At 38.8% G+C, this 23,491-nt stretch overlaps 5 protein-coding genes and 1 pseudogene across 7 annotated transcripts; 4 read left to right on the top strand and 2 right to left on the bottom strand.

Annotated features, from left to right (window-relative positions):
- Window positions 1–130: 130 nt before the first annotated feature.
- Window positions 131–3,915, bottom strand: LOC112765958 (oxygen-dependent coproporphyrinogen-III oxidase, chloroplastic). The gene is made up of 9 exons (XM_072199847.1): window positions 3,705–3,915; window positions 2,873–3,559; window positions 2,727–2,802; window positions 2,442–2,536; window positions 1,792–1,875; window positions 934–1,021; window positions 699–823; window positions 498–596; window positions 131–389 (listed from the first exon to the last, which is right to left on the bottom strand). The coding sequence occupies exons 2-9, from the start codon at window positions 3,416–3,418 to the stop codon at window positions 321–323; spliced, it is 1,182 nt and encodes a 393-aa protein (XP_072055948.1). The 5' UTR covers window positions 3,419–3,559; window positions 3,705–3,915; the 3' UTR covers window positions 131–320.
- Window positions 3,916–4,748: 833 nt separating this feature from the next.
- LOC112765960 (uncharacterized) lies at window positions 4,749–6,606 on the top strand. The gene is made up of 4 exons (XM_025811825.3): window positions 4,749–4,933; window positions 5,092–5,246; window positions 5,799–5,924; window positions 6,194–6,606. The coding sequence occupies exons 1-4, from the start codon at window positions 4,818–4,820 to the stop codon at window positions 6,409–6,411; spliced, it is 615 nt and encodes a 204-aa protein (XP_025667610.1). The 5' UTR covers window positions 4,749–4,817; the 3' UTR covers window positions 6,412–6,606.
- A 464-nt stretch (window positions 6,607–7,070) lies between these two features.
- LOC112765959 (chlorophyll a-b binding protein 8, chloroplastic) lies at window positions 7,071–9,220 on the top strand. Its single transcript, XM_025811824.2, has 3 exons — window positions 7,071–8,121; window positions 8,216–8,277; window positions 8,403–9,220. Exons 1-3 carry the CDS (start codon window positions 7,981–7,983, stop codon window positions 9,016–9,018), a joined length of 819 nt encoding a protein of 272 aa, XP_025667609.1. The 5' UTR covers window positions 7,071–7,980; the 3' UTR covers window positions 9,019–9,220.
- Window positions 9,221–10,015: 795 nt separating this feature from the next.
- Window positions 10,016–12,557, top strand: LOC112765955 (transmembrane 9 superfamily member 12-like; annotated as a pseudogene).
- On the bottom strand, window positions 12,475–15,038 carry LOC112765954 (phenylalanine ammonia-lyase class 3). Its single transcript, XM_025811821.3, has 2 exons — window positions 14,441–15,038; window positions 12,475–14,350 (listed from the first exon to the last, which is right to left on the bottom strand). Exons 1-2 carry the CDS (start codon window positions 14,797–14,799, stop codon window positions 12,622–12,624), a joined length of 2,088 nt encoding a protein of 695 aa, XP_025667606.1. The 5' UTR covers window positions 14,800–15,038; the 3' UTR covers window positions 12,475–12,621.
- A 228-nt stretch (window positions 15,039–15,266) lies between these two features.
- On the top strand, window positions 15,267–23,036 carry LOC112765953 (uncharacterized). Of its 3 annotated transcripts, XM_025811820.3 has the most exons (22): window positions 15,677–15,869; window positions 16,004–16,370; window positions 16,446–16,704; window positions 16,822–16,887; window positions 17,105–17,248; window positions 17,335–17,462; window positions 17,587–17,751; window positions 18,054–18,159; window positions 18,487–18,592; window positions 18,682–18,792; window positions 19,181–19,344; window positions 19,427–19,544; window positions 19,871–20,095; window positions 20,382–20,590; window positions 20,861–21,028; window positions 21,150–21,255; window positions 21,357–21,494; window positions 21,619–21,777; window positions 21,926–22,132; window positions 22,235–22,429; window positions 22,535–22,606; window positions 22,706–23,036. In XM_025811820.3, the coding sequence occupies exons 1-22, from the start codon at window positions 15,819–15,821 to the stop codon at window positions 22,862–22,864; spliced, it is 3,423 nt and encodes a 1,140-aa protein (XP_025667605.1). In that variant the 5' UTR covers window positions 15,677–15,818; the 3' UTR covers window positions 22,865–23,036. The 3 variants fall into 3 exon arrangements, with proteins under 3 accessions (XP_025667603.1, XP_025667604.1, XP_025667605.1); XM_025811818.3 differs by having other exon boundaries at window positions 15,267–15,869; window positions 16,004–16,704; XM_025811819.3 differs by having other exon boundaries at window positions 15,298–15,869; window positions 16,004–16,704; window positions 17,108–17,248.
- Window positions 23,037–23,491: the final 455 nt, after the last annotated feature.

The following is a 23,491-nucleotide window of genomic DNA, read 5'->3' on the forward strand; positions in this document are numbered from 1 at the left end:
ATCACTAGATTAATCAAGTTTAAGTTTTGCTCAAATGAAGAGACAGTCTTTGCATTATTATAACATTGTTAAGCATATTTTGGATAGGTAAAGGATAATGGTTGGTACTGCTACAGATAGAGTTTAGATATTTGATATTTGTAATTTTCTCCATTTCACCCACTACAAAAAATGAAACTAGCAAAACGTTTAATTTGAATTCAGTGTACAAGCTAGAATTGTATTCGTTGCAACAAGAACTTGATATACACCGAAAGAAGAAACAAGCTCCCTGGTTAATAAACAACGAAGCAAATTAGGGGCATTGCTAAGTCCATAAATTACACCCACTCCTTGGGGTTGATGCAGGCATCCAAGAGTTTCCATTCTTCACTTCCCTCCTCTGGTTTCTGAGCACAAAAAGATAACACCATTTCAGTATCAATTTCACAGATAGAAAATTAGGAGATACAAAATATCCAGTGTATTTAAAATAAGAAAAGAATCTACAATCTTACATGATCATATTCCCATCGAGCAGTCAGTGGGAGAGATACAAGAATACTCTCTATTCTGCCTCCTGTTTTAAGCCCAAATGTGGTACCCCTATCGTATACCTGTTGCCATAATTTTGATTACTCGAATGTCACCTTGAATTGAGAAAGAATAGAGCCTTGTGTGAGTGTGTGTATTAGAGAGAGTGGACTTTAATACTATACCAAATTGAATTCAACGTATCGTCCCCTTCTCAATTGTTGCCATGCTTTCTGCTGCTCTGTAAAGGGCAAATCCTTCCTTCTCTCTATGATAGGAATATATGCAGGAATAACAGAGTTTGCACATTCTGCGAGAAAAACCATAGTTTAAACAAGCATGAAACAGGAAGGGGAAAAAATGAATGAAATGTCTTTCTAGTTAGAAGTATCCATTTTACATGCAAATGCAAGCAATTACCAGTCGCGAAGGAAAGAAGCATCTCCTGATCGTAGTCATTCAGATCATCAAAAAATATTCCTCCAAGTCCTCGCCTTTCACCTCGATGCTGAATGTAGAAATAAGAGACAAAATAAGGAAAAACAATCAACAACAGAATATGTCACGCACTTGAAAGTTCAATTATGCCCACACACACTGAATCAACTCTGTCATGCACTTAAAGTTCAATTATAGACACACCCTGAATCTACTCTAACCCCCAAAACTTGACAGAACGCTTACAGGAGCCATCTAGTTACATATTATACAGGCTCCCTTGTTATGATGAAAATGGGACCACCATGCACGATGAGTAATAGACTATAAAAAGGTAAATACAGTGGAGTTTTTCAATCTCAATATTGTCAATGAGATCCGACCTGTGTATTTGCATTTTGAGTTTCTAAACCAAATCAATCGGGAATAGATATATCAAGTTTTTGTTCCTCATATATATATATATATATCCTCCCTTCACACACTAGTATATAAACTCTCCTTAATATAACGTCTCATCAGCTCGATGTACTTTTTCATGCAATAGTACCATCTCTTGCTACCACTTGAATTTACTCTTCTTCCCATTCCCTTGTCTGATTCTCACCAACAGTTATCGATATTCACTATTTACTACCATTTTGTTCCCCATTTTGTATAATCCACACACAAAGTTAATCAAAATTAATGATGATGGACAGACTAAAGGATTTCAATTGAAATGAACAACTGAATAAGTAGTACATACTTTTAATATGTTTGTTTATTTTCTGTTTGTCAAATAGATCCTAAGACTACAACTGAACCAATACTTATTTCAAAATGAATTAAGAGTCATACCTTGATATAGAAGTAGTCGTCACACCATTTCTTGAAGCGGGGGTAAAAATCAGGATTAAACTTGTCACAAGCCTTTTTTTGAGTCTGTAATTCAGAACGATAGAAGTAAATAAATTGCTCTTGTTTCAACAAGAATAAGCTCACTCTTTTTTCTTTTAACCTTCTTTGGGTGGGGGAGGGGGGAATATACGGTAGCAAATGAGCCTAATGCTCAAGTGCAAGTTTCCAAAAGGGCAAAAACAAATCCTCTGAAGAATTTTAAGTAAGCATCAAACGGATGGATTTCGCTTTCCTTGTCAGGGTTTGTTGTAAATAAAATAGAATTATGTAAATTGATCTGATTGCAGAATTCTCAAGCATTTGCATGCAGAAACCCCCGATGAAACTAGTCCTAATAAAGAAGGTTATTTTAGATGCCTTATTTTTGAAAAGAAACTAGCTATAGGAATCAGATTCAGGTAAACCCATCCAACACTTCAAATCTACCTATAAAAAAAAAAACATAAGAAGCAATACATGAATGTGAAGTGCCATTTTAGAACAGCAGAACCATGGTTCATTAGTGTTTTACTTGACTTGTTTTCTCCCTAAAATTCTAAATCTAAACCACAAAAATGTCATGAACTAATATTTTTGCATTGAGAATATACCGAATGGAAGTGTTTAACATCCTCCTCGAAAATGTAAGCAGGAGTCAAGTCAGTCCCCCCGCCAAACCACCACTGCCTAGGTGCTCCGGGAGCATCTGTAGAATGCAACAGGGTTACACAGTCATTAGCAGCAAATTTATGCAGATACTTATTTGCAAGACAATTACCTTAGAAATTGGCATATGTAAGATTTTGAGCTATATGACAGACAACAGTAGTAATAATGGCATGAGAAACAGCTCCGAAATAAGAATGGAAAATCATAATCTGCAAGGGCGCCATTACCTTTAGGAGCATCAGTTTCAAAATAGCGATAATTGAAATGTAAGGTTGGAGCAAATGGGTTCTTCGGATGCAAAACCTGAACAAAGGTTGATGTCATTGCCCATTCCATCTGAAATCGAAAAGAATTGAATGGGGGAAACACTTACGGAGCTGATTCCAGCGGCGAAGAAAGGGATAGGACCAGGCTTCTCGTCAGGAGAAGCGGCGGCTTTTGCAGCGCGGTAAGCTTCTGGCGGCATGACGCCGTAAACAACGGAGACATTAACTCCAGCCTTCTCCCAAACGGCGCCGTCCTGGAGAACCCTGCTGATGCCGCCACCGCCGCCGGGCCTGGACCAAACGTCCTCCTTGAAGTTGGCCCCGCCGTCGGCGGCCTCAAGGGCGGTGCAGACGGTGTCCTGAGCTTCTCTAATCATCTTCTCGAAGCGGGCCCTTACAGAAGAGGAGGAGGAAGAAGAATGGGCCTGATCGTCGGATTCTCTGAGAAAGGTGTCTGGACGGTGGGCTTCTGGCGTCTCTTTCTCGATGGAGACGGCAGCTCTGACTGGTGGTCTGCTCCGGAGATGGAGCATTTTGGGGTTCCATGAGGGCTTAGCGAGGAATATTGCAGATGGAGAAGAGTATGTAGTAGTGAAGGAGAGTGCAGTTAGAGAGTAAGAAGGAGCTGACGTAATTGCTGCAGAATGAGCCATTGCTCTGAGTCGGATCGGATGAATAATGATAAGGTGATCCCCTTTTCTGCTTCTTTATCGTCTAATCTATTTTCCTTCCCTTTTAATACAACACAGTATTATATATACTCTCGCTCATAGGGGTCTTGTGGCACTTCGTTTCTACATTCCAGCAGCGTTTAATACCGTTAGAGCCGGAAACAACAATGGTTTCAACCATTCAACTACTCTCAAGAGTCAATGCCATCAAAATTAATAATTTTAATTTAGGTTTTGCAAATAAAATGTTAAAATATTATCACTTAACATGGACACGATGAATGAAGAAGCTAGAATCTTAATACAAGCCTAACGCCCTAACTTAGCAAGAATGTCTTGCTGGAGCCAATCAAGGGGCTTGTGAGCTGAGATGTGCTGAGCTCAGCTGGGAGTAGAGTTAGTTTTCTCTTCTCTCCCTCACGGCCGATACACCGGACCACCCGTTTCAGTTAAATTTCCCCTGCATGGATTACATTCCTACCACCCTCGCCCACATTCGCAGTCTGACTATAATTGTTGTGTTTCTTAGTTACAAAGCAATTATCAGGCTTTTTTTTTTTTTTTTTTCCGCATTGGCAGCTTTGTTGCTTTATTGCTTTATCTTTTCTTATTCTCTTTTTTCCTTTTGTCTACTAAATCACAAAATTGACCATTTTTAGTCCTTGCCAATTTGTTTTGTTAAGTGATAATATTTGCAGGTTAAATGCTGATACACAAAAAAGCTATATGAACAACTATTCTTATACAATCAAGGTATATAAAGTGTTTGTCAACTAGCTATAATTCAAACGGCATAATCTTTTTTCTTTATCTAAAAATTTTGAGTTCGAATTTCATCCCAAACTTTAAAAAAATATATATAAAATGTTTATATTTACACTTATAACCCAAAAATATATCTACATATAAATATATAAACTATCATAAACAAAGTTAATATGTTTGCTTGTTTAGAATATAATTTGACAATTTGTTGATATGATAAAATGTCGTGGCTTAGAAGAATTAGTTATATTTTTGCTGCTTAAGGTATTATAAAGTGAGTCGGTGATAATTTATCATGATAAAATTTTCTTATAGTTATTTACTTATTTAGAGGTTTCGGTTTGTTAATAAATCTTTGTAGGATCTCTGTCTGTTTGCTTATAAATTTTTGTAGACTACTATATTTTATAGTCAAATAATAAACTCTAATAATTACATCATTTTACATAAATTTAAAAGAGGATACAAATGTAACGAAATTTCATTAATCTCAACCAGATTGATTTCAATTTTTATAAATATCCAATTTTATTAGTCTCATTTTAATTTCTGACGAAGCTGAAAATAGAACGGGGATTGTAAAAAGTCAAAATAATCCCTGATTCTAGGTTTAAAAATGTGTCACGCTTATTCTCCACCGCCACGCCACTCCACTTGTGTTTCTCTGGTGGTGCTGTTCCTTCTGATTCCGAAGCTACACTCAGCCCCTTCTCAGATTCAAACTCTTTTCAGGTACGGACGCTCCCTTTTCTCACGCTCTATCCATTAATGTCTCTGCCAGCCGAATCTTATTTATCTTGGCGCCTGGTTTGGGATTTGGGAAGGGTTGAATTTTATCGTATTGAATTGTTGTTTCCTGCGATGAGCATATTCCATGTTTCCATTTGTAGAATGGGAGCTGGGCGTGAAGTCTCAATCTCACTCGACGGAGTGAGGGACAAGAACCTAATGCAGCTCAAGAAGCTCAACATAGCTCTTTTCCCTGTTCGTTACAATGAAAAATACTATGCCGATGCACTTGCTTCCGGTGAATTCACTAAACTAGGTTCGTTTCATGCCCAAGCATTATATGCAAATCTTCATAGTTTCTCTGCTATATCATTTTTTATTTTGGTTTGAATCCAGTCCACTGTAGCTTAGCTACTGCAATGCATAACTAATCATATATGTATTTCCGAAGGAATGCTTTTATATTCTGGTAGCTCGTTCTTTGTTAAGTGTGCTCATGGTTTGAGGGACTTCTATTTCGTTCCTCATTCATTTCAACATGTCATTTTTATTTGAATACAGAACCCTTTCCTTTTTTGTTTGGTAGATATAATATATCTGAATAGTACAGTTTAGGATTGCTTCAAACACCCTTTAATGTAGTATTTGTACACCGAATATTCTTAGGACTAAGTTTGATATCCAAGTTTTACTTGAATGACTTGCTTTTAGTTGCACACCAATAAGGTTGATATACCTAGTATTCAATTCATTGCTATACAAATACATGAAACCTGTAGAATGTGTTAACGTTTCCATTAATGTAGCGTGTGCTCAAGATTGGATACAACAATAACCCAGCACTTGTTTTCTTCGTACTGTCTTTCAGCATACTACAGTGACATATGTGTTGGTGCAATTGCATGCCGGCTTGAGAAGAAGGAAAATGGGGGACAAATCCGGGTTTACATTATGACTTTAGGTGTTTTGGCACCTTACCGTGGGCTTGGTATTGGTAAGGAAGAATCTCAATATCTTTCTCTTGTGCTAACTGGAGGTTTATTTGATCATTTTCATTATAATGTGTGTGCACATTATCACAACACCCAATTAAGCATCATAGTGCATAACTGCATATGAGAAACATATCAGTTTTTTTCTGCCGACCCTTTTTTCTTTATTCAAAATTTATCTCCCTTCAAACTTGTTGTCTGCATGATTTATTTTATTTTTTTTATTAAACAAAAGTTGATTGAGGCAAGTTTTGTAATTGGTTTTATGCAGGAACAAAGCTCTTGAATCATGTACTTGATCTTTGCTCCAAGCAAAACATTTCTGAGGTTTACTTGCATGTGCAGACAAATAACGAAGATGCCATAAACTTTTATAAGAAATTTGGGTTTGAAATCACAGAAACAATCCAGAACTATTATACAAACATCACACCACCAGACTGCTATGTTCTTACGAGGCAGACAGTTCAGAGCCCAACAAAGAAATAGCATTTCAGTGGCATTTATTTTCGGTGAAGACATAAGAGATTTGCATTTGTTATTGGATTTTTGCCATGGATGTATTATAAGCTTTGCCATTTCAATGGCTAGGTTTCGAACGGTAAAGTTATCTCAAAAAAATAGAAGCATTTGGAGATCTATTGCTAAGGTACTATCTAATTACCTACGTCATTTTCATAGCTATCTTTGGTCTTTCTCCCATCTTCTCATTTTCACCAGAATAGTGTTGAATTTGAAATTTGAGTCTCTTTGGCTATCCGATTATCTAAAATGGAGGTCCAAAACAATAAAGAACAAACACATCGTCAAATGTCATTTTTCTTTGAATTGCATCTTATAAATGTATATGCGACTCCAGCTGTTTTTGCATCTGCTTCATCTGGCTCCACTAAAACATGTTATGAATATCCGAAAGGAAAAGTCTAGGAGGCCAGCAACTTTTCCAAATTCTGGCCTGCATGTAACTAGTAAAGAAAAGTGAGCCATTGGATGAAATTTCACACCAATCTCACACCATTAAAATCATCATTGATGGCTACAAATCACAAAAGTTGCTGGCTCCGTAGCACTCCTCTATTCGAAAATCAACACAAGTGCTATATCAAGGGATAATAATAATTTCTTCTTGGATGTTTCAACTTCAATAGATCCGTAACGCTGAAAGTTGTACCCTCTTTGCTCAAGGATCTGCTGCATATTTTTTAATGTTTGGTTGACAACCGTGCGATTTGGACAGCCTGGATTGATTCTGTGGACTAAATACAGAGTGTTATTGACCTTGGTTGGATATTCAGATGATGAGTTCGTTCGATTTTGGGAAGAATATAGAATCGCATGAGCAATCTTTACTGCTGCAAATTTTAAGAAATCCACAGAAGTGAGGATACATTGAGTTCCATTGTATTTTAGTTTAGTTGATAAATAAAAATTACTTAGGAACCTGATAATATATCTCTACTGTCAAATACAACACTAAGAGCATAATGAAATTGAATATAATAATGGTAGTATTTAATAGAAATTAAAACTGTAAATTTGCTTTTGCCTTTTAGCGACTCTTTTTTGGGTAATTAATCTGAGAAGGACAAGAAAGAAGTAACATATAACACCATCTTCACATTTAATATGTTATGCTGTTGAGAATTTTCTTCTACTTCGTTCCGCATAAATTTTGAGGCAAGAAAAAGAGCAAGTGGTAAAAAAAATTCCACGTAGAGCGAGAGAGCTATCAACACGGGATACAATGAACTAATGAAGCCAACACACATACATAGAAGGAAACAAAAACGAAAACAATATCCCTTATCGGATTCATGAGATTACGTGTATAGTGTTGGTTGGAGAAGTAGATCATAGGCTCATCCACACAATATTACACGACACATGGACCAGGAGTTGCATTGGTGGGGGCCTCAAGTAGTGGCTTAGCTCGCTCCATATCTCCATGCCTCGTGCTTATTGGAGGATACTTGAGATATCATTCATTCTTAATCCTCCTCCTCCCCAGAATCTAACATTTTAGAACAAAACTCTCTTTGGCCGCAGCAAAGAAGCATCATGGCTGCACAAGCTCTGGTATCATCTTCATCTCTTACCTTCTCAGGCGAGGCTGCCAGGCAGAGCTTTGGATCAAGACCCAATGGATTCTCCAAAAGGGCCTCCTTCTTAGTCAGGGCGTCTTCCACTCCACCTGTCAAGGTCATCATCCTCTTTCAATGGTCCTCTGTTTTATGTGCTTGTTTTAATCGAAATGCATACTAACAAAGCCTTATGTGTTTCGTTTGGAGTTCAGCAAGGAGCAGACAGACCCTTGTGGTTTGCATCAAAACAGTCTCTCTCTTACTTGGATGGCAGGTAAAGTTCCATTCTGCTTAGAGAAATGTTAACCTAGCAATTATACCACTCTTTGTTACTGGTCTACTTGTGTGTATTTATGAATAGTAGAATTATAATTGGGTATCATTGTCATGAATTTGCAGCCTCCCCGGTGACTATGGATTTGATCCACTTGGACTTTCAGACCCTGAAGGAACAGGAGGGTTCATTGAGCCAAGATGGCTGGCATACGGAGAGATCATCAACGGTCGTTACGCAATGTTGGGTGCAGTCGGTGCCATAGCACCCGAGATTCTTGGCAAGGCTGGTCTGATACCGGAGGAGACAGCACTGCCATGGTTCAAGACCGGTGTGATCCCACCTGCAGGAACATACAACTACTGGGCAGACCCTTATACACTCTTTGTCTTGGAGATGGCACTCATGGGATTTGCAGAGCACAGAAGGTTCCAAGATTGGGCCAAACCTGGCTCCATGGGAAAGCAATACTTCTTAGGACTGGAGAAGGGTCTTGGAGGTTCCGGTGACCCAGCTTACCCCGGAGGACCTTTCTTCAACCCCCTTGGTTTTGGCAAGGATGAGAAATCCTTGAAGGATTTGAAGCTCAAGGAAGTGAAGAATGGGAGGTTGGCCATGTTAGCAATCTTGGGTTACTTTGTTCAAGGTCTTGTGACAGGAGTTGGCCCTTACCAAAACCTCCTTGATCATCTGGCTGATCCCGTGCACAACAACGTATTGACCAGTCTTAAGTTCCACTAAAATGTATTGTATATTTTACAACAAATCTTTTGTTACTCTTGGTGGTTGTTGTTGTCCAGTTGTTGCCATTAGCAAAAATCACTATCAGCAATAACCTTTTGTATCTCTTTTCACTCTTTCGTGACTGTGGCCTCATTTGGACATTCCTTGGTGTAGCCTTGTAAGAAATGACATGTTAAACGACTACAAACATTACTCATCATCGTGTGGGTCGCAGCTGCTACTTTCTGTTGCTTAGACCTTTAGCTGTTCCTAATCCTTAATTATGACACAAGCATAAACTCTCATGCAAAATGTTTTAAAGCTGTGATTTGCGTATAGTTTAAAGAGTCAAATCAAGCTAGAGTATTATTGTTAAACTAAACATCTTATCTATTCATATCATCAGCTGCAAGTAGTGTGAATGAATGGGTGTGAAAGTGTAAAAACACGAATTGAACCTAAAATGGATTCAACTGTCTGTTAGTGTTCAGCCCAACTACAGAAATATGAAATGCCATCAAGGCATCAAGTCACAAGTATCATATATTTGCCGCCAAGGAGGTCCATTTTAGTTTGAAGATAAAATTATGCTTTATAACTTCTGAAAATGTTAGCATTCTTCATTTTTTTTTTGTCTTTATATAAATTAGGCTTTTTTTTTAAACAATATAAATTAGTTAACTAGTAGAAATTAAAATCAGAAAAGGTAAAAACTTTTGTCTTTTACAATTTTACCAATTGATTGGGGCATAATTTGATAAATAAAAAGGGATTTGCCAATAAGCGGTGTCTGAGTGTAAAAATAGAAAAAATTTTAAATAAGCAGAAAAGTGTACCTTTTTCTTTGGTATTTTCAATAATATTTTTGGTGACAAAGAAAGTATACTGTTTAGAAGATCTAAATAAATAATCCAGTTTCTGTCTTTTATTTTTCAAAAGCATTACAAATACGTGGCAAGTAGTAGCATAAAATTAGGCGAGACAATTTTATTTATTTAAATAAGATAGCGTAAGTGGTGTTGATCCACGTATACAGACATCTTTTGTGTTGCTGCAAACCTGCAATGGTTCTTCGTTGTGATTTCGCTTTGGATTTGGTTCTTACTTAGCTTCTAATAATCTGTTGTGTGAGATCTCCTTCGCCAAACTCCATGGTTAGTCATATCTCCATTCATGTCTCTTTCTCTGTCATTGAAAATTTGTGTTTGTTCTTGCTACTTCCTACGATTTTTGCTGAAATTATCCCGGATCAAATGCGACTGTGTGTACGTACATATATAGAACGGTTTTTCATGTTGATTTCTCGTTCGCAACTAACGGATCAGATTTTAGAATTTCGACATTACAGTCTTTAAAGTTTATGGATAGAGAATATTGAATACGTATATGTATATGTGGATTTAGCATGTTAGAATGTTGATATATAATTGTCTTGTGTTACAGAATTGATGGTGTTGTGAAAGAAATGCAAATGGAGTTAGCAAATGTGAGAAAAGGGTGGTCGATGTACTGGAATTGGGTTTGGGTTTGGGTTTGGGTTTGTGTTGAAAGGACGAATGGATTCTATCTGCCGGGAACGTACATGCACACATACTCAAATGGAGATGAGATATATGGGAAAGTGAATTCAATGACGTCCATCGAGACGGAGCTTCCATTCAGCTACTACAGTCTCCCTTATTGCAAGCCCAGAGGCGGCATCAAGAAAAGTGCTGAGAATATCGGAGAGCTTCTTATGGGAGATCAGATCGACAACTCTCCCTATCGTTTCCGCATGAATATCAACGAGTCGCTTTACCTCTGCACTACACCTCCCTTGAACGAAAAGGAAGTCAAGCTCCTCAAACAGAGAACTCGCGATTTGTATCAGGTCAACATGATCCTTGACAATCTCCCTGCCATGAGGTTTGCCATTCAAAACGGGGTTCAAATCCAGTGGACAGGCTTCCCCGTCGGCTACACGCCCCCGGACGCCACCGCCGACTACATCATCAACCATCTCAGGTTCACCGTCTTGGTCCATGAATACCAAGGGGGCGATCTTGAAATTATTGGCACCGGGGAGGGAGGTCTGGGAGTCATTGCCGCCGACCCTGACAAGAACGACAAGCCATCATCCCCGCCGGGATATCAGATTGTTGGCTTTCAAGTGGCTCCTTGCAGCATCAAACGCGATCCCCAACTCATGACAAAGCTTCACATGTATGATAACATCTCCACCATCACTTGCCCCACGGGCCTAAGCAAGTACCAAATAATCAGTGAGAACGAGAGGGTATCATTCACCTACGAGGTTGAGTTTGTCAAGAGCGACATAAGATGGCCGTCGCGTTGGGACGCTTATTTGAAGATGGATGGTGACAGGGTGCACTGGTTCTCCATCTTCAACTCACTCATGGTCATCTTTTTCCTCGCCGGCATTGTCTTCGTGATCTTCTTGAGAACCGTCAGGAGGGACTTGACCAGGTACGAGGAACTGGACAAAGAGGCTCAAGCTCAAATGAACGAGGAGCTCTCCGGATGGAAGCTAGTTGTGGGGGATGTATTCAGGGAGCCTGAACACGCGACGCTTCTGTGCGTGATGGTTGGCGATGGGGTCCAGATTCTTGGCATGGCTGCCGTTACCATTGTGTTTGCGGCGTTTGGGTTCATGTCTCCAGCTTCTAGGGGGATGCTGCTAACGGGGATGATAATTCTATATCTGTTCTTGGGAATCGGCGCTGGATATGAGTGTGCGAGTGTGGAGGACCATCAAGGGAACAACGCAAGGGTGGTGGCGGATTTCGTGGTTTGCTGCATGCTTCTTTCCAGGAATTGCTTTCGTGATTCTAACTGCAATCAACTTTCTTTTGTGGGGCAGCAAGAGCACTGGCGCTATTCCCATTTCCTTGTATTTTAAGCTGCTCTTCCTGTGGTTCTGCATCTCAGTGCCGCTCACCCTTGTGGGAGGATTTCTGGGGACGAGAGCGAAGGAAATCGAGTATCCGGTTAGAACGAATCAGATTGCAAGGGAAATTCCAGGAGGAAAATATCCATCGTGGATTCTGGTAGTGGGAGCAGGGAGCCTCCCATTTGGAACCTTGTTCATAGAGCTGTTCTTTATCATGTCGAGTATATGGCTAGGCAGGTTCTATTACGTGTTTGGATTCTTATTGATAGTAATGCTATTGCTGGTGATGGTGTGTGCAGAAGTGTCAGTGGTGCTGACGTACATGCATCTGTGTGTGGAAGATTGGAAGTGGTGGTGGAAGGCGTTCTTTGCATCGGGTTCTGTGTGTTTGTACGTCTTCATGTACTCCATAAACTACCTGGTTTTCGATCTTCAGAGTCTCAGTGGACCTGTCTCCGCTATGCTTTATCTTGGATATTCACTTCTCATGGCACTTGCAATCATGCTCGCCACTGGCACCATTGGCTTCCTTGTCTCCTTCTACTTTGTCCACTATCTCTTCTCATCCGTCAAGATTGATTGACCTTCTCTTTTTGTCTAATTCTTCATACTTGAAACAATTTTTATTTTCTTGCTATTAGAAATTAAAATCATACATTTGCGTGGATAGAGACGTCTTTATTTGATAGTTAAACTAAATTCAACACTAGTGACAAGTACAAACTGGAAAGCTAGAAAACTGAGACAGGAACCCCGTTCCATTCTTTGAGGCAGTCTAGAATGGAGTCAAAAATCTTTCCTTGACAAATTGCTGTAAATACTTTCTCGAATTCTTTGTCTGGTGAGGCAGTCTTCTCCCCAGTGAGCAACCCTATTCCAAGCTCCTCCCTCACAAACTTATACAATGGGTATGATCTGCTTTTTGCAATTCTATCTGGAACTGTTGGATTCCCATTCTCATAGGCCACCCTTGCACTTTCAACCTCATTTGGTAACATACTCTTCAACTCATTCTCAAAAGCTCCAATTTCCTCAAAAACTACGCTCGCATTTTTCTTCCCGCTGATGGCACTCGCTTGTGCTTCCTCATAAAGTATTTGTTTCAATTTTGGCATCAATGGATACCTAACATTGAAGGGATCATCAATATAGGAGAATACATATTCTCTATCAACTACTTTGAGCAAATCTCTCTCACATGATCCAAACAAATTCGTGCTTAATGTCTTCTTTGCAACTCCGCTTATAGTATCCTTGATTGTGCTCTTGAAAATTTCCTCCAAATGCCTCAAGTCAATAGCTTGGCAAAGCGCAACCAAATACGTGGAGCACATTAGCTTCAATATCTCGACAGCTTCTACGGTTTTCCAAGCAGAAATTAACCCCAAGGAATTCACATCTTGGTTATGTTGCTCAGCACTTTGCACGTGGTTGGTTACTGGGTTTGCCAGATATTGAAGTTCAGAGCAATAAGCAGCCATGGCAACCTCAGATGCCTTAAAACCATAATCCAGACTCGGATTTCTGCCGACAGAGAGATTCGATGGCAAACCGTTGTTATACGAGTCATTGACTAGCTCGGTAAATTGGGCAAAGATGAGTTTGCCAATTGAAGCAACAGCTAAACGTGCATTATCCATCGAAACTCCAATTGGGGTGCCTTGAAAATTGCCACCATTCAAAGCCTTGCTACTAGTGACATCAATCAAAGGATTGTCGTTGACAGAGTTTATTTCCCTCTCAATTGATTTAGTCGAATACCTGATGACTTCAATCTGTGGACCAAGCCACTGAGGAGAAGTTTGGAGAGCATAACGATCTTTTTTAGGCTTCTGCAATGGATCTGGCTGTTGCATTCTGGCTTGTTTGATGTAAGAGCTACCCTCTAAGATGTGCTCCATAATAGCAGCAGCTTCAATTTGGCCAGGATGGTACTTCAGCTTATGTATCAGATGATGTGTAAATTCTGGATTCCCCTGCATAACTTCGGTGAAAACTGCTGACAAAATTTCAGACAATAAAGCTAAGATGTTTGCCTCAAAGAGCACCACAGAAGCTACACTAGACCCCACGGCGGTGCCATTTACGAGGGCAAGTCCTTCTTTGGGTTTCAGCTCAAAGAACCCAGAATGCAGACCTGCTAAATGGAAAGCTTCCTTTGCATCAAGGGACTCTCCAGAGGGTCCGAGGGCTTTGGAGTTTTGCCGGCCAGTTAGCAATGCAGCAATGTAGGAGAGAGGAATCAGATCGCCAGAAGCAGTAATGGTACCGCGTAATGGCAATAAGGGGGTGACATTGTTGTTGAGGAGTTTGGTGATAGCTTCTAAGATTTCAAATCTGATACCAGAGTACCCCTGAAGAAGGGTGTTGACCCTCACAAGCATTGCTGCTCTGGCTGCTGATTTTGGCAGGGTATGGGATAACTCACTTTCATGGCCAAATATTGCACAATTCAAAAACCTGTGCAAAAATCACCCAGAGGAACAATATTAGCAAGGCATTCATATATATGCATCCATCATTTAATTAACAAGAACAGAAAAATCTTACCTAACCATCTCTTTCTGAAGGGCAAGTCCCTGATCGGTTTTTCTGTTGGAGGCAGCACCAAAGCCAGTAGTAACACCATAGATGGTAATGCCTTTCTCAACGCTGTCCATGATCCACTGGCAGCTGGCCTCGACGCCTGCCCTCGCAGACTCAGAGAGCTCCACCTTGACTTGAGACTCACGCTTGGCAACGGCAGCCACCTGCGACACGGTTAGGGGCTCCCCTGCTCCCATGCATAGGGTGGACTTCCGGTACTCCGCCACCATGCGTTTGACCTCATGAAAGTGGCTGCCCTTGAGTGAATCCGCTGCTAGGCCCCAGCTCAGGGGGTCAGAGGAAACAATTTGCTTGCCCGCCATCTTCCTTCCTAAACAATTCAGCTTCGTTATGAAATGTTTAAATAGAGAAACATTATTTTGGTTGGTGAGTGAGTAGTGACTGCCGTGCACGAGGAGCAAGCTGAAACGAAACGAGTAGGTGGGAGATTACTTTCACGAATACTCTGTTGAACAATTCAGATAGAGTTGGTAATTATTCCTCACTCTATGTTTAATCATTTTAGTTTTTTATTTAGTTACTCTACCTCAGAGACTAAATCAATCAACTAGCTTGAAAAAGGTATGTAAATAAACTGAGAGATCGTTTCAAAATTTTCTTCTTAAACTAAACAAAGGAAATTCACTCCAAAAAAGCAGAGCACGCTCACATGGTTGACCGGGTATACCATATGCGTTTGTCGCCTTCGTAGATAAAACCAACTCCGGCTGCTGCTGCATTTGATTTTTCAATCTATTTGTCAACGATAGCAAAATATGGCCTCTCTACTACTCAAAATTACATACTGCACTAGTAGACATAAACATGTTAATGTTTAATTTCATGATTAAAAAAAGATATAGAGTTCATTAATAACACATGCACAACCAACTAGTAGTGTACATTTATTTTATGCAAGAATATTAATTTAGAAGCTTCTTAGGGAGATTGAGCATTCATTGCTGGAATTCCCGTTTCCTTCAACTTTGTTATTCATAATTAATTAAGCTACTATAGCACAGAAGGAAAAAACGGGAAGAGAAAAATGAATGACATGAAATAATAATAATTATGGGCTTCGATGTTCTCATAAAATGAATGAAATATTTAGGCTTGGGTTTGTGGTATAAAATGATGTCCAAATGGTATTTTAAATTAAATTATTGGGGGAAAAAAGTTTCCTTAGTTTGAAATGGAGAATTATGGAAACTAGCCGTTGTGAGTCGTATAAGGTGGAGCTAGCTAGTAGGGAGCTACTTCCTTTCTATACACGCTCTCTTGCTCTCGATCTCGAGACTTGCTAGTAATTGCTTCTGTACAGTTGATTCTCTCTCTCTCTCTCATGATGTTCACCGAAGGTCTGGACGACACCGCCATTCAATGGATCAAGCAGGTTCGCTCCTCCTCCTTTGTGTGCTTTTGCATTTTGAATTCTTGTTCTTTCTTTATGTGGATTCTGATTCCTTCTGCTTTCCTCTTTTGCTTTGTCTTTTGCTCCATCTCATCTCATTTTGAATCAATCCAAAGGGATCGAAAGTGGAAGACTCTAAGCCTGAGGCTGAGCCTGATGCTCCCACACGGTCTCCTCTATCTGAGAGAAGAATCGTCAGTGAGAGATTCCCAAGATCTCCCGTTCTCAACTCTCCTGTGCTTCCTCCGCTCAAGTTCCATACTGCCTTGCTCACCCCTCGAAACGTTGCCTTTTCCGTCGGGGATGACACTGATGAAAGCACTGTTTCACTGCCCGACGATGCCGACTCTTCTGATGAAGAACTCTCTGCTCCAAGCAACTTGGATTACTTGGAGAGGCCAATCTCACACTACTACGATGAGGATGAACTCTTTGGATGTAAACTCCCTAAACCCCAACGCTCCAATGGCATCCTCAAGAAAGGTTTGGCCAATCAGAACCTGACACTTCAACTTCCCAATACTCTCGGTGTTCAGAAGAAGCTCACACCTGGTGCAGGAGGAGTTCACCTTCACAAGCAGGTTCACCTGCGCAGTCTCAATTGTCTTGATGATTCAGTTGAGTTTGCTACTCCTCCAAGTGCTCCTCCTATTATTGATGCTGATTTTCCACCTCAACTTGAGAGATTCTCCAAGGGCTCCCCAATGAATGAACAAAATGACTCTTTGCCATCCAGAGAATCTGTGGGTGGGAGAAGTGAATGTTCAATTGAGCAAAAACCCAGCAATGTAAAAGCCACCACTGACTTTGCTCAAAGGTACTTCTATTGCCAACTATGGCTGCCTTCAATTGCCCCCCTTTCTTTCTTTCTTTCCATTTTTTCCCTTGTCTTTCCTTCCGAATTACATTGTCCATTTGATGCTTAACTGTGCAGACTAGACAGAACTATCACAGAGGACACTGAAAGACAGACTCCTCACTTAGCATATTACAACACCAGGTGCTGTCAACCTTAACTTCATGCACTTATGTAAAACTTTATATATCAGCAAAGTAAAATATAAACACACATCATTACCTTCTTTTGAAACAAACCTTGATTTTTTTTAGCTGAGTATGAACTCTTATTCAAGTAAAACAAACCTGAGATTCGTTCCCAGATTAATGCTTTGAAAATCTGGGCCTAATGCACACTGTTCCTTTCCATGTTATTTCAGCAGTTGCAATAGTCAATATGCCTGGCAAACCCTTATCACTTATGATGCCTGCATACGCTTGTGCCTGCAAGCATGGGCAAGAGGCTGCACTGAGGCACCAGAGTTTTTGAAAGATGAGTGCCTGGCTCTTCGAAGTGCCTTTGGGTGGGTTCCATTTCATTTTAAAATTTATGCTTCATTGCCTTCATCTATCGCCCTGAATCATTTATCTTGTCCCTTGAATTCTATAGATTGCATGACTTCTTGTTGCAACCTCGAGGTGTAAAAGCAAAACAAACTGAAGGCATAAATGCAAGGAATTCAGAACAAACATTTCCCCTGAAGATGAAGAAGGTTGTAGGCAAAATAAGAGTGGAAGGTAATTATACATCTAAGCAGAATCATATAGTTCACTTATCCAATTATGCGTTCATGATATTGATCTTCTTCCAACATTGCAATTCAGAATCATATCACCTGATGTGCTATATGAATAAATGCAGTGAGGAAACTTCGCATTATACCAAGACGCAAACTTCAAATCACTAGTTCACAGAGAGGTTCAATCTACGTACAAGCTGGGATGGAATACGTCCGGCATGTTTCATCATTCGTGAAAAGTGGCATAAATTCTATGAAGTCAGCCTCATCCTCAATGGGATTAGAAGGTTAGTACTTCTTCTGGAAGATTTCTATAACTATTCTCACTCTACAGTTTAGATATCTCTTGGCCTCAAGATGGACACTGTTTGCTAAACTGATAGATATCTCTTGGAAAAGAATGATTCCTAAATGCTTAATGTTTGCATGACTCCTAAATGCTTAATGTTTGCTAAACATTAAGCATTTAGGAATCATTCTTTACCCTCCACTGAATACTTGAGCTTTCTAAATTATTATGTTCGTGCGTGTAAGTACATTAACCCTACTATTGCATAATGAGTTGACGCTCCCCTTCTTGTTCTTGTAGAGCCACTATCTTGCTTAATCCAACTTCAGAGTACATCAGAAGCAAATGAAGCAGAGCCAAGTTCTGCAATTTTTCTACACCCTGGAACTGGAGACTACCATGATTTGTAAGTTTGATTTTTTTTTTTTTTTCTTGATTAATTGGGACAAATGTTTGTAATTGTCCTACTGTTAGGAAACTAGCGAAATATTGTAGTCTATGAATGTTTTGCAAATGCATCTTAGCAGGATCTAGAATCATGACAACTGATGAAGAAACTTTGTTGGATTGATTAATCTGAATAGTTAAAAATCATACAATAATCATTATGCTCTGCCTTCTGATACCAGTATGCAGTAATGTATTTCTATGCTTGATCTGGAGATTTTCAGCTCATAGTACATGTAATGTTATCAATAATGTTAAAAGATCTTACACTGGCATGTAAATTCAGTTTCCCAGAGAACCAAGGGGATGTCCTAGTTGTTGAAGTCCAAGATTCAAAAAAGGCAGTCCATGGTCAAGCCAGAATCCCAATTTCATCCCTCAGTGATAATCCTGTAAGCTCTCTATTGCTATATCATCTGTAAATATTATTCTTCTCTTTTACACCACCCACATACATGACATGTAATGTATCTGTATGCAGAGTGACAAAATTCGATGGTGGCCAATATATCATGATGAACAAGAATGTGTTGGCAAGATTCAGCTTTCCATTAGCAGCACAATGACAAGTGATGAAAACAATCAAATAAAGGTTCTAACTCAACCAAACAGAAGTTTTTAAGTTCACTGATGAAAGAAGAATGAATAATATTAAGATAAGAATTGCATTGAGAAAAGGACATAACAGTTATTAGTAGAATATATCTTTAAAGTTATTAAGGAATCAAATCGGAATTTTCCCTCTCTGAGATTTATTATCAAGAATCATACATATCTGTTCTATGTGACCGAGGTTTCAGTGTACTTATCAAAAGAGAAAATATTTTTAACTTTGCTCATACCATTACTAGTTGGAATTTTTTCAAACAGGACAACATGGTTTTAATTATATGATTGTCTTAATTTTGGCTAGTAACAACCAAGATGGTCAATTCTAACTACTTCTGGCCAGTCTCATATTAATTTATTTCTTGTTGCAGAGTTCAACTGTGGTGGAAACTCAAGCTTATGATTTATTGTTGGAGGGTGCTATGCGTGCACAGCATTTCCACTGCAGAAACTTGCGACTGGATGGGCCATGGAAGTGGTTGTTAGAAACATTTGCAGACTACTATGGAGTTTCTGACTCTTATGCCAAGTTGAGGTACCCACATACAGTTAGCTAAGTTACTCTTTTCTTCTCATTATTTCTCAAATCACTTTTGCTTACCACCAATCTCTTGTAGATATCTATTACATGTAATGCATGTGGCAACTCCAACCAAGGACTGCCTGGAGCTTGTGAAAGAGTTGCTTGAACCCTTAATAAAGGCCAGAAGTGAGAGGAGATTGACCAGGCAGGAGGTAAAAATTCTCTCAAGTTTCAACAATGAGCAAGCACTTATATGATTTAAGTTAGTCTGGTTTACTGGCATTCATTAGAAATCCTTGAAATGACATAGGTGGTTGAGAGGGTTTATGCAAACTATTACATAAAAAAAATATATATCGTAATTGCGCACAGCGGAAATGCTTTGGGGAAGAATAATATATCCTCCCAGACAGAAGTTCTTCATTTCTTCTCATCTAATATTGATCCTAATTAATTTACAGTTTATAACATTGTTATAATGTAACCTCCTGTTTGTAAATGGAGAATCAGTTAACAATTTCTTAATCCATTTTCACAGAGAAGCCTACTTTTGGACTGTGAAACTCAAATAGAAAGTCTTCTGGCTACAGTTTTCGAGAATTATAAATCACTTGATGAGAGCTCACCATCAGGTTTAACTGAACATTTTGGTCCAGCATCCTGTTCTGCAGCACCAGCTCTGTATCCTGCCATACAAGTCTACAGCAGTCTTCATGATATACTATCTCTAGATGCTCAAACTATTCTAAGAAACTATTTGCAGGTAATTTTATATGTCATTATTATTGAAGACTGATGCTCTTTTAGCCTTGGTGTGAATTCAAGCATTTATTCATGAATAAGATTCAGCACTATCCTTGAACAGCAAACTCTGTATGAAGCTTGCTTTTCCATGGAAGTTGTATCCTTTCAGCTCCAACTTTTCTCAGGCCAATAAGTTAGATAATATAGTATACAAAGATTAAAATAACAGCTCATACAAAAGTAAAATGCTTTTCTGGATCGTTTATGCAATGTTAGCACATTAAATAACTCTTTTTCGTTGACAGACTGCTGCAAGAAAAAGGTGTAGAAAACACATGATGGAGACCGACGAGTTTGTGTCAAGCACCACTGAGGGTTACCTAATGGATACCATCACGATCTCAACTGCATACCTAAAGATGAAAAACCTTTGTGTTTCTATAAGAAATGAAATTCAAGCAGATATAGAGATCCACAGCCAGCATACGATCAACGGCCAGCATATATTTCCTAGGTATTCATCTAATTTCTTTACAGAAACTAATCAACAATACATTTTCTTTCCTATTTTTCCATTGTTGTACTACTATTTGGAAATGTTTCTTTATGGTACTGACTAGATTTTGCACAGATTTCTCTTGGTTTATCGGAATTTTATCTCGTGCCTTTTGAGACAATTATTCTTCATCGTTTCTCTTCTTAAACTATAGCCATATTTACTCCCGAGCAATAATTTCTTTTGATTACTTAATAGAATTTCTGACATCTGTAGTCCAATTTTCAGTTCAATTGACCTGACAAACATCACAGCAGCCGTTTACAGCACTGAGCTGTGTAACAGGCTGAGAACTTTTCTTTCTGCATGGCCACCGTCTTGTCCACAGGCGCATGTGAATGAGCTTCTAACTGCAACCGCCGACTTTGAACGGCACCTTGAGTCGTGGAATATAAGGTTTGTCTAAGAAACTTCTCTGGCAGTGCACTTACAAGTACAATAGTGAACAGCATTTGAAGCCTCCACAAATTGCAATATCATTTCTCTCACATGCAACATTTCTTTATGTTTGTTTTAGTCCTGTGCAGGGGGGTGTAGACTCCAGAAATTTGTTCCACAATTACATCATGGTGTGGATCCAGGATATGCAACTCAGTTTACTTGATTGTTGTAAAGCAGAAAAGGTAGCAATTTTTTAGTTACTTTATGAATTATGAATGACTAAGGAAACCATACAACATTTAGAAATGAAATGAGCGTCTTTACTACAATAAAAAACATACAGGTGCCATGGTCTGGAGTAATCACCAACCATTCGACATCCCCGTTTGCAGAGCAAATGTATGAGAAGATCAAAGACAACCTTATCCTGTATGAAGTGGTAATCAATAGATGGCCTCAATACTCACTTTACTTGGAAAATGTAAGGTTCTAAAGACCAAAAATCCTATAAAGCCAATTTGCATTTAAGATCTCTTTGGAATCATTTCTGTCTCACTCGCATAATCCCTTGATTCTGCATATTTTTTTCGGATTATATTTTGAAGGCTGTGGCAAATATAGAGAGAGCAATCATGAAATCCCTTGAGAAACAATACAGTGATATCTTAACCCCTTTGAAAGACAGCATACCGAAGAGGCTTCATTTGCAAGTCCAAAAGCTAGCAAGAAGACAATCAACTACTGTCAACTTGCTTCCTAATCAAGTAAGTTCTATGTGTGCTTATAAATTTGTCCATACCCTCCCCGGAACTTAAACTCAGTTTGAATACTCTTAGTTTTGGTTGTTTCTGTCTACAATTTGTTTATTTATACCTTTAGAAAGAAATCTTAATGCTTGGTTTTTTTATCCAGTTGGGAATATTCTTTAACACCATCAAGAGGATTCTTGATGTCCTACACTGTAGAGTGGAAGACATCCTAAAGTCATGGGCATCCTGTCTACCTGTCATGGGGGATAAGAAAACATTGTTTGGGGAGCAAATGAATGGAATAACCGTTCTCTTGAGAACCAAATACAAAACTTATTTGCAAGCAATAATAGGGAATCTCGTCAACAATGTAAGATTTTTCAGAATATCCAGTTCATAAGTGATCCTATAGCATCATAGAACATTGATGCCGTAAAGTTAACCTCAACAATTGACATTTTAAACTGTTCAGTTGCAAGCTAATCGGAGCACACGTCTGAAGAAGATTCTTGAGGAAACAAAAGAAGCAGATGGAGAGGCAGAAGTGCGTGAAAGAATGCAACTGCTCAATTCACAACTCATTGACTTCATATCCAACCTGCATGAGGTCTTTACTAGCCAGATCTTTATAGCAATTTGCCGCGGATTATGGGATAGGATGGGACAGGTGAGCAACCAGAAAGGTTTATTCATGTGTTGACAACTCACATTTGACATGACTACTCATGTATAAATTGAAGTCTAAAGCCACTACTTTAATTAATTGTGCTAGATTGTTTTAAAGTTTCTGGAAGGAAGGAAGGAAAACAGGATATGGTACAACGGGTCTTGCTATGCTCTGGGGGTAACTCAATCCTTTAACTACTAACTACATACTATGTTTTTATTATAATAATGTAACTGAGACTGAATAACTGATAAAAGTGTTTGACTTTGTTTGTAGATATTGGATGACACATTTGCTTCCCAGATGCAAAGACTGCGAGGAAATGCATTGCATGAGAAGGATATTGAGCCTCCTCGCTCAGTGATTGAAGCCCGCTCTATTCTTTGCAAAGACACAACAAATGCAACTGATCCATCTACTTACTTCTACATATGATATCATTGAATTCTTTTGTAAAACCATTATATTCTTTTTTAGTATATATAGTGAATAATGTAATGATAACAGGAATATAGTTAAGTGTTCATTCTTTTTAACATGGAAAAGGAAAACCTGCCTCACTGATCTTCTTATTGTTTTAACATATCCAGAAACCAGTTTAGTTTCATTTCGTTTTGTGCACTTTATGCTTCAGTCAAGTTTATAGCACTTGTGACTTAACCCTCTTATCCACCCCTCAATTACTTGGCCTCCAGCCCTCCACACCAATAGGCGAACATTTAATTTTACTTTAATATGTTAAATCAAACGTGAAAATATATGTTATTTCTGATTTTAATAGGCGAACATTTAAGTTGTACACATTGTACGCTTAGGTCATTGGTTCCCTATACTTATTCTAATTTTAATTTCACTTTAGTTTAGAAAATTAGCTTTCTTATCAGCAAAAAACAAAGGAAAAAAAGTGAATACCGAATACTATGCTGTTAGTGAAGAATAAAAAAATCTTGTATTAGTGACTGAAAATTTAATTTAAAAGTAAGATGAAGACTTCTGTTGCTCCATCTTATTGTGTTGAGCTTTTGTTTACTTCAAAAAAAAAAGTAAGATGAAGACAAAAGA

The sequence above is a fragment of the Arachis hypogaea genome, chromosome 7, assembly GCF_003086295.3.
Source record: "Arachis hypogaea cultivar Tifrunner chromosome 7, arahy.Tifrunner.gnm2.J5K5, whole genome shotgun sequence".
NCBI lineage: Eukaryota > Viridiplantae > Streptophyta > Magnoliopsida > Fabales > Fabaceae > Arachis > Arachis hypogaea.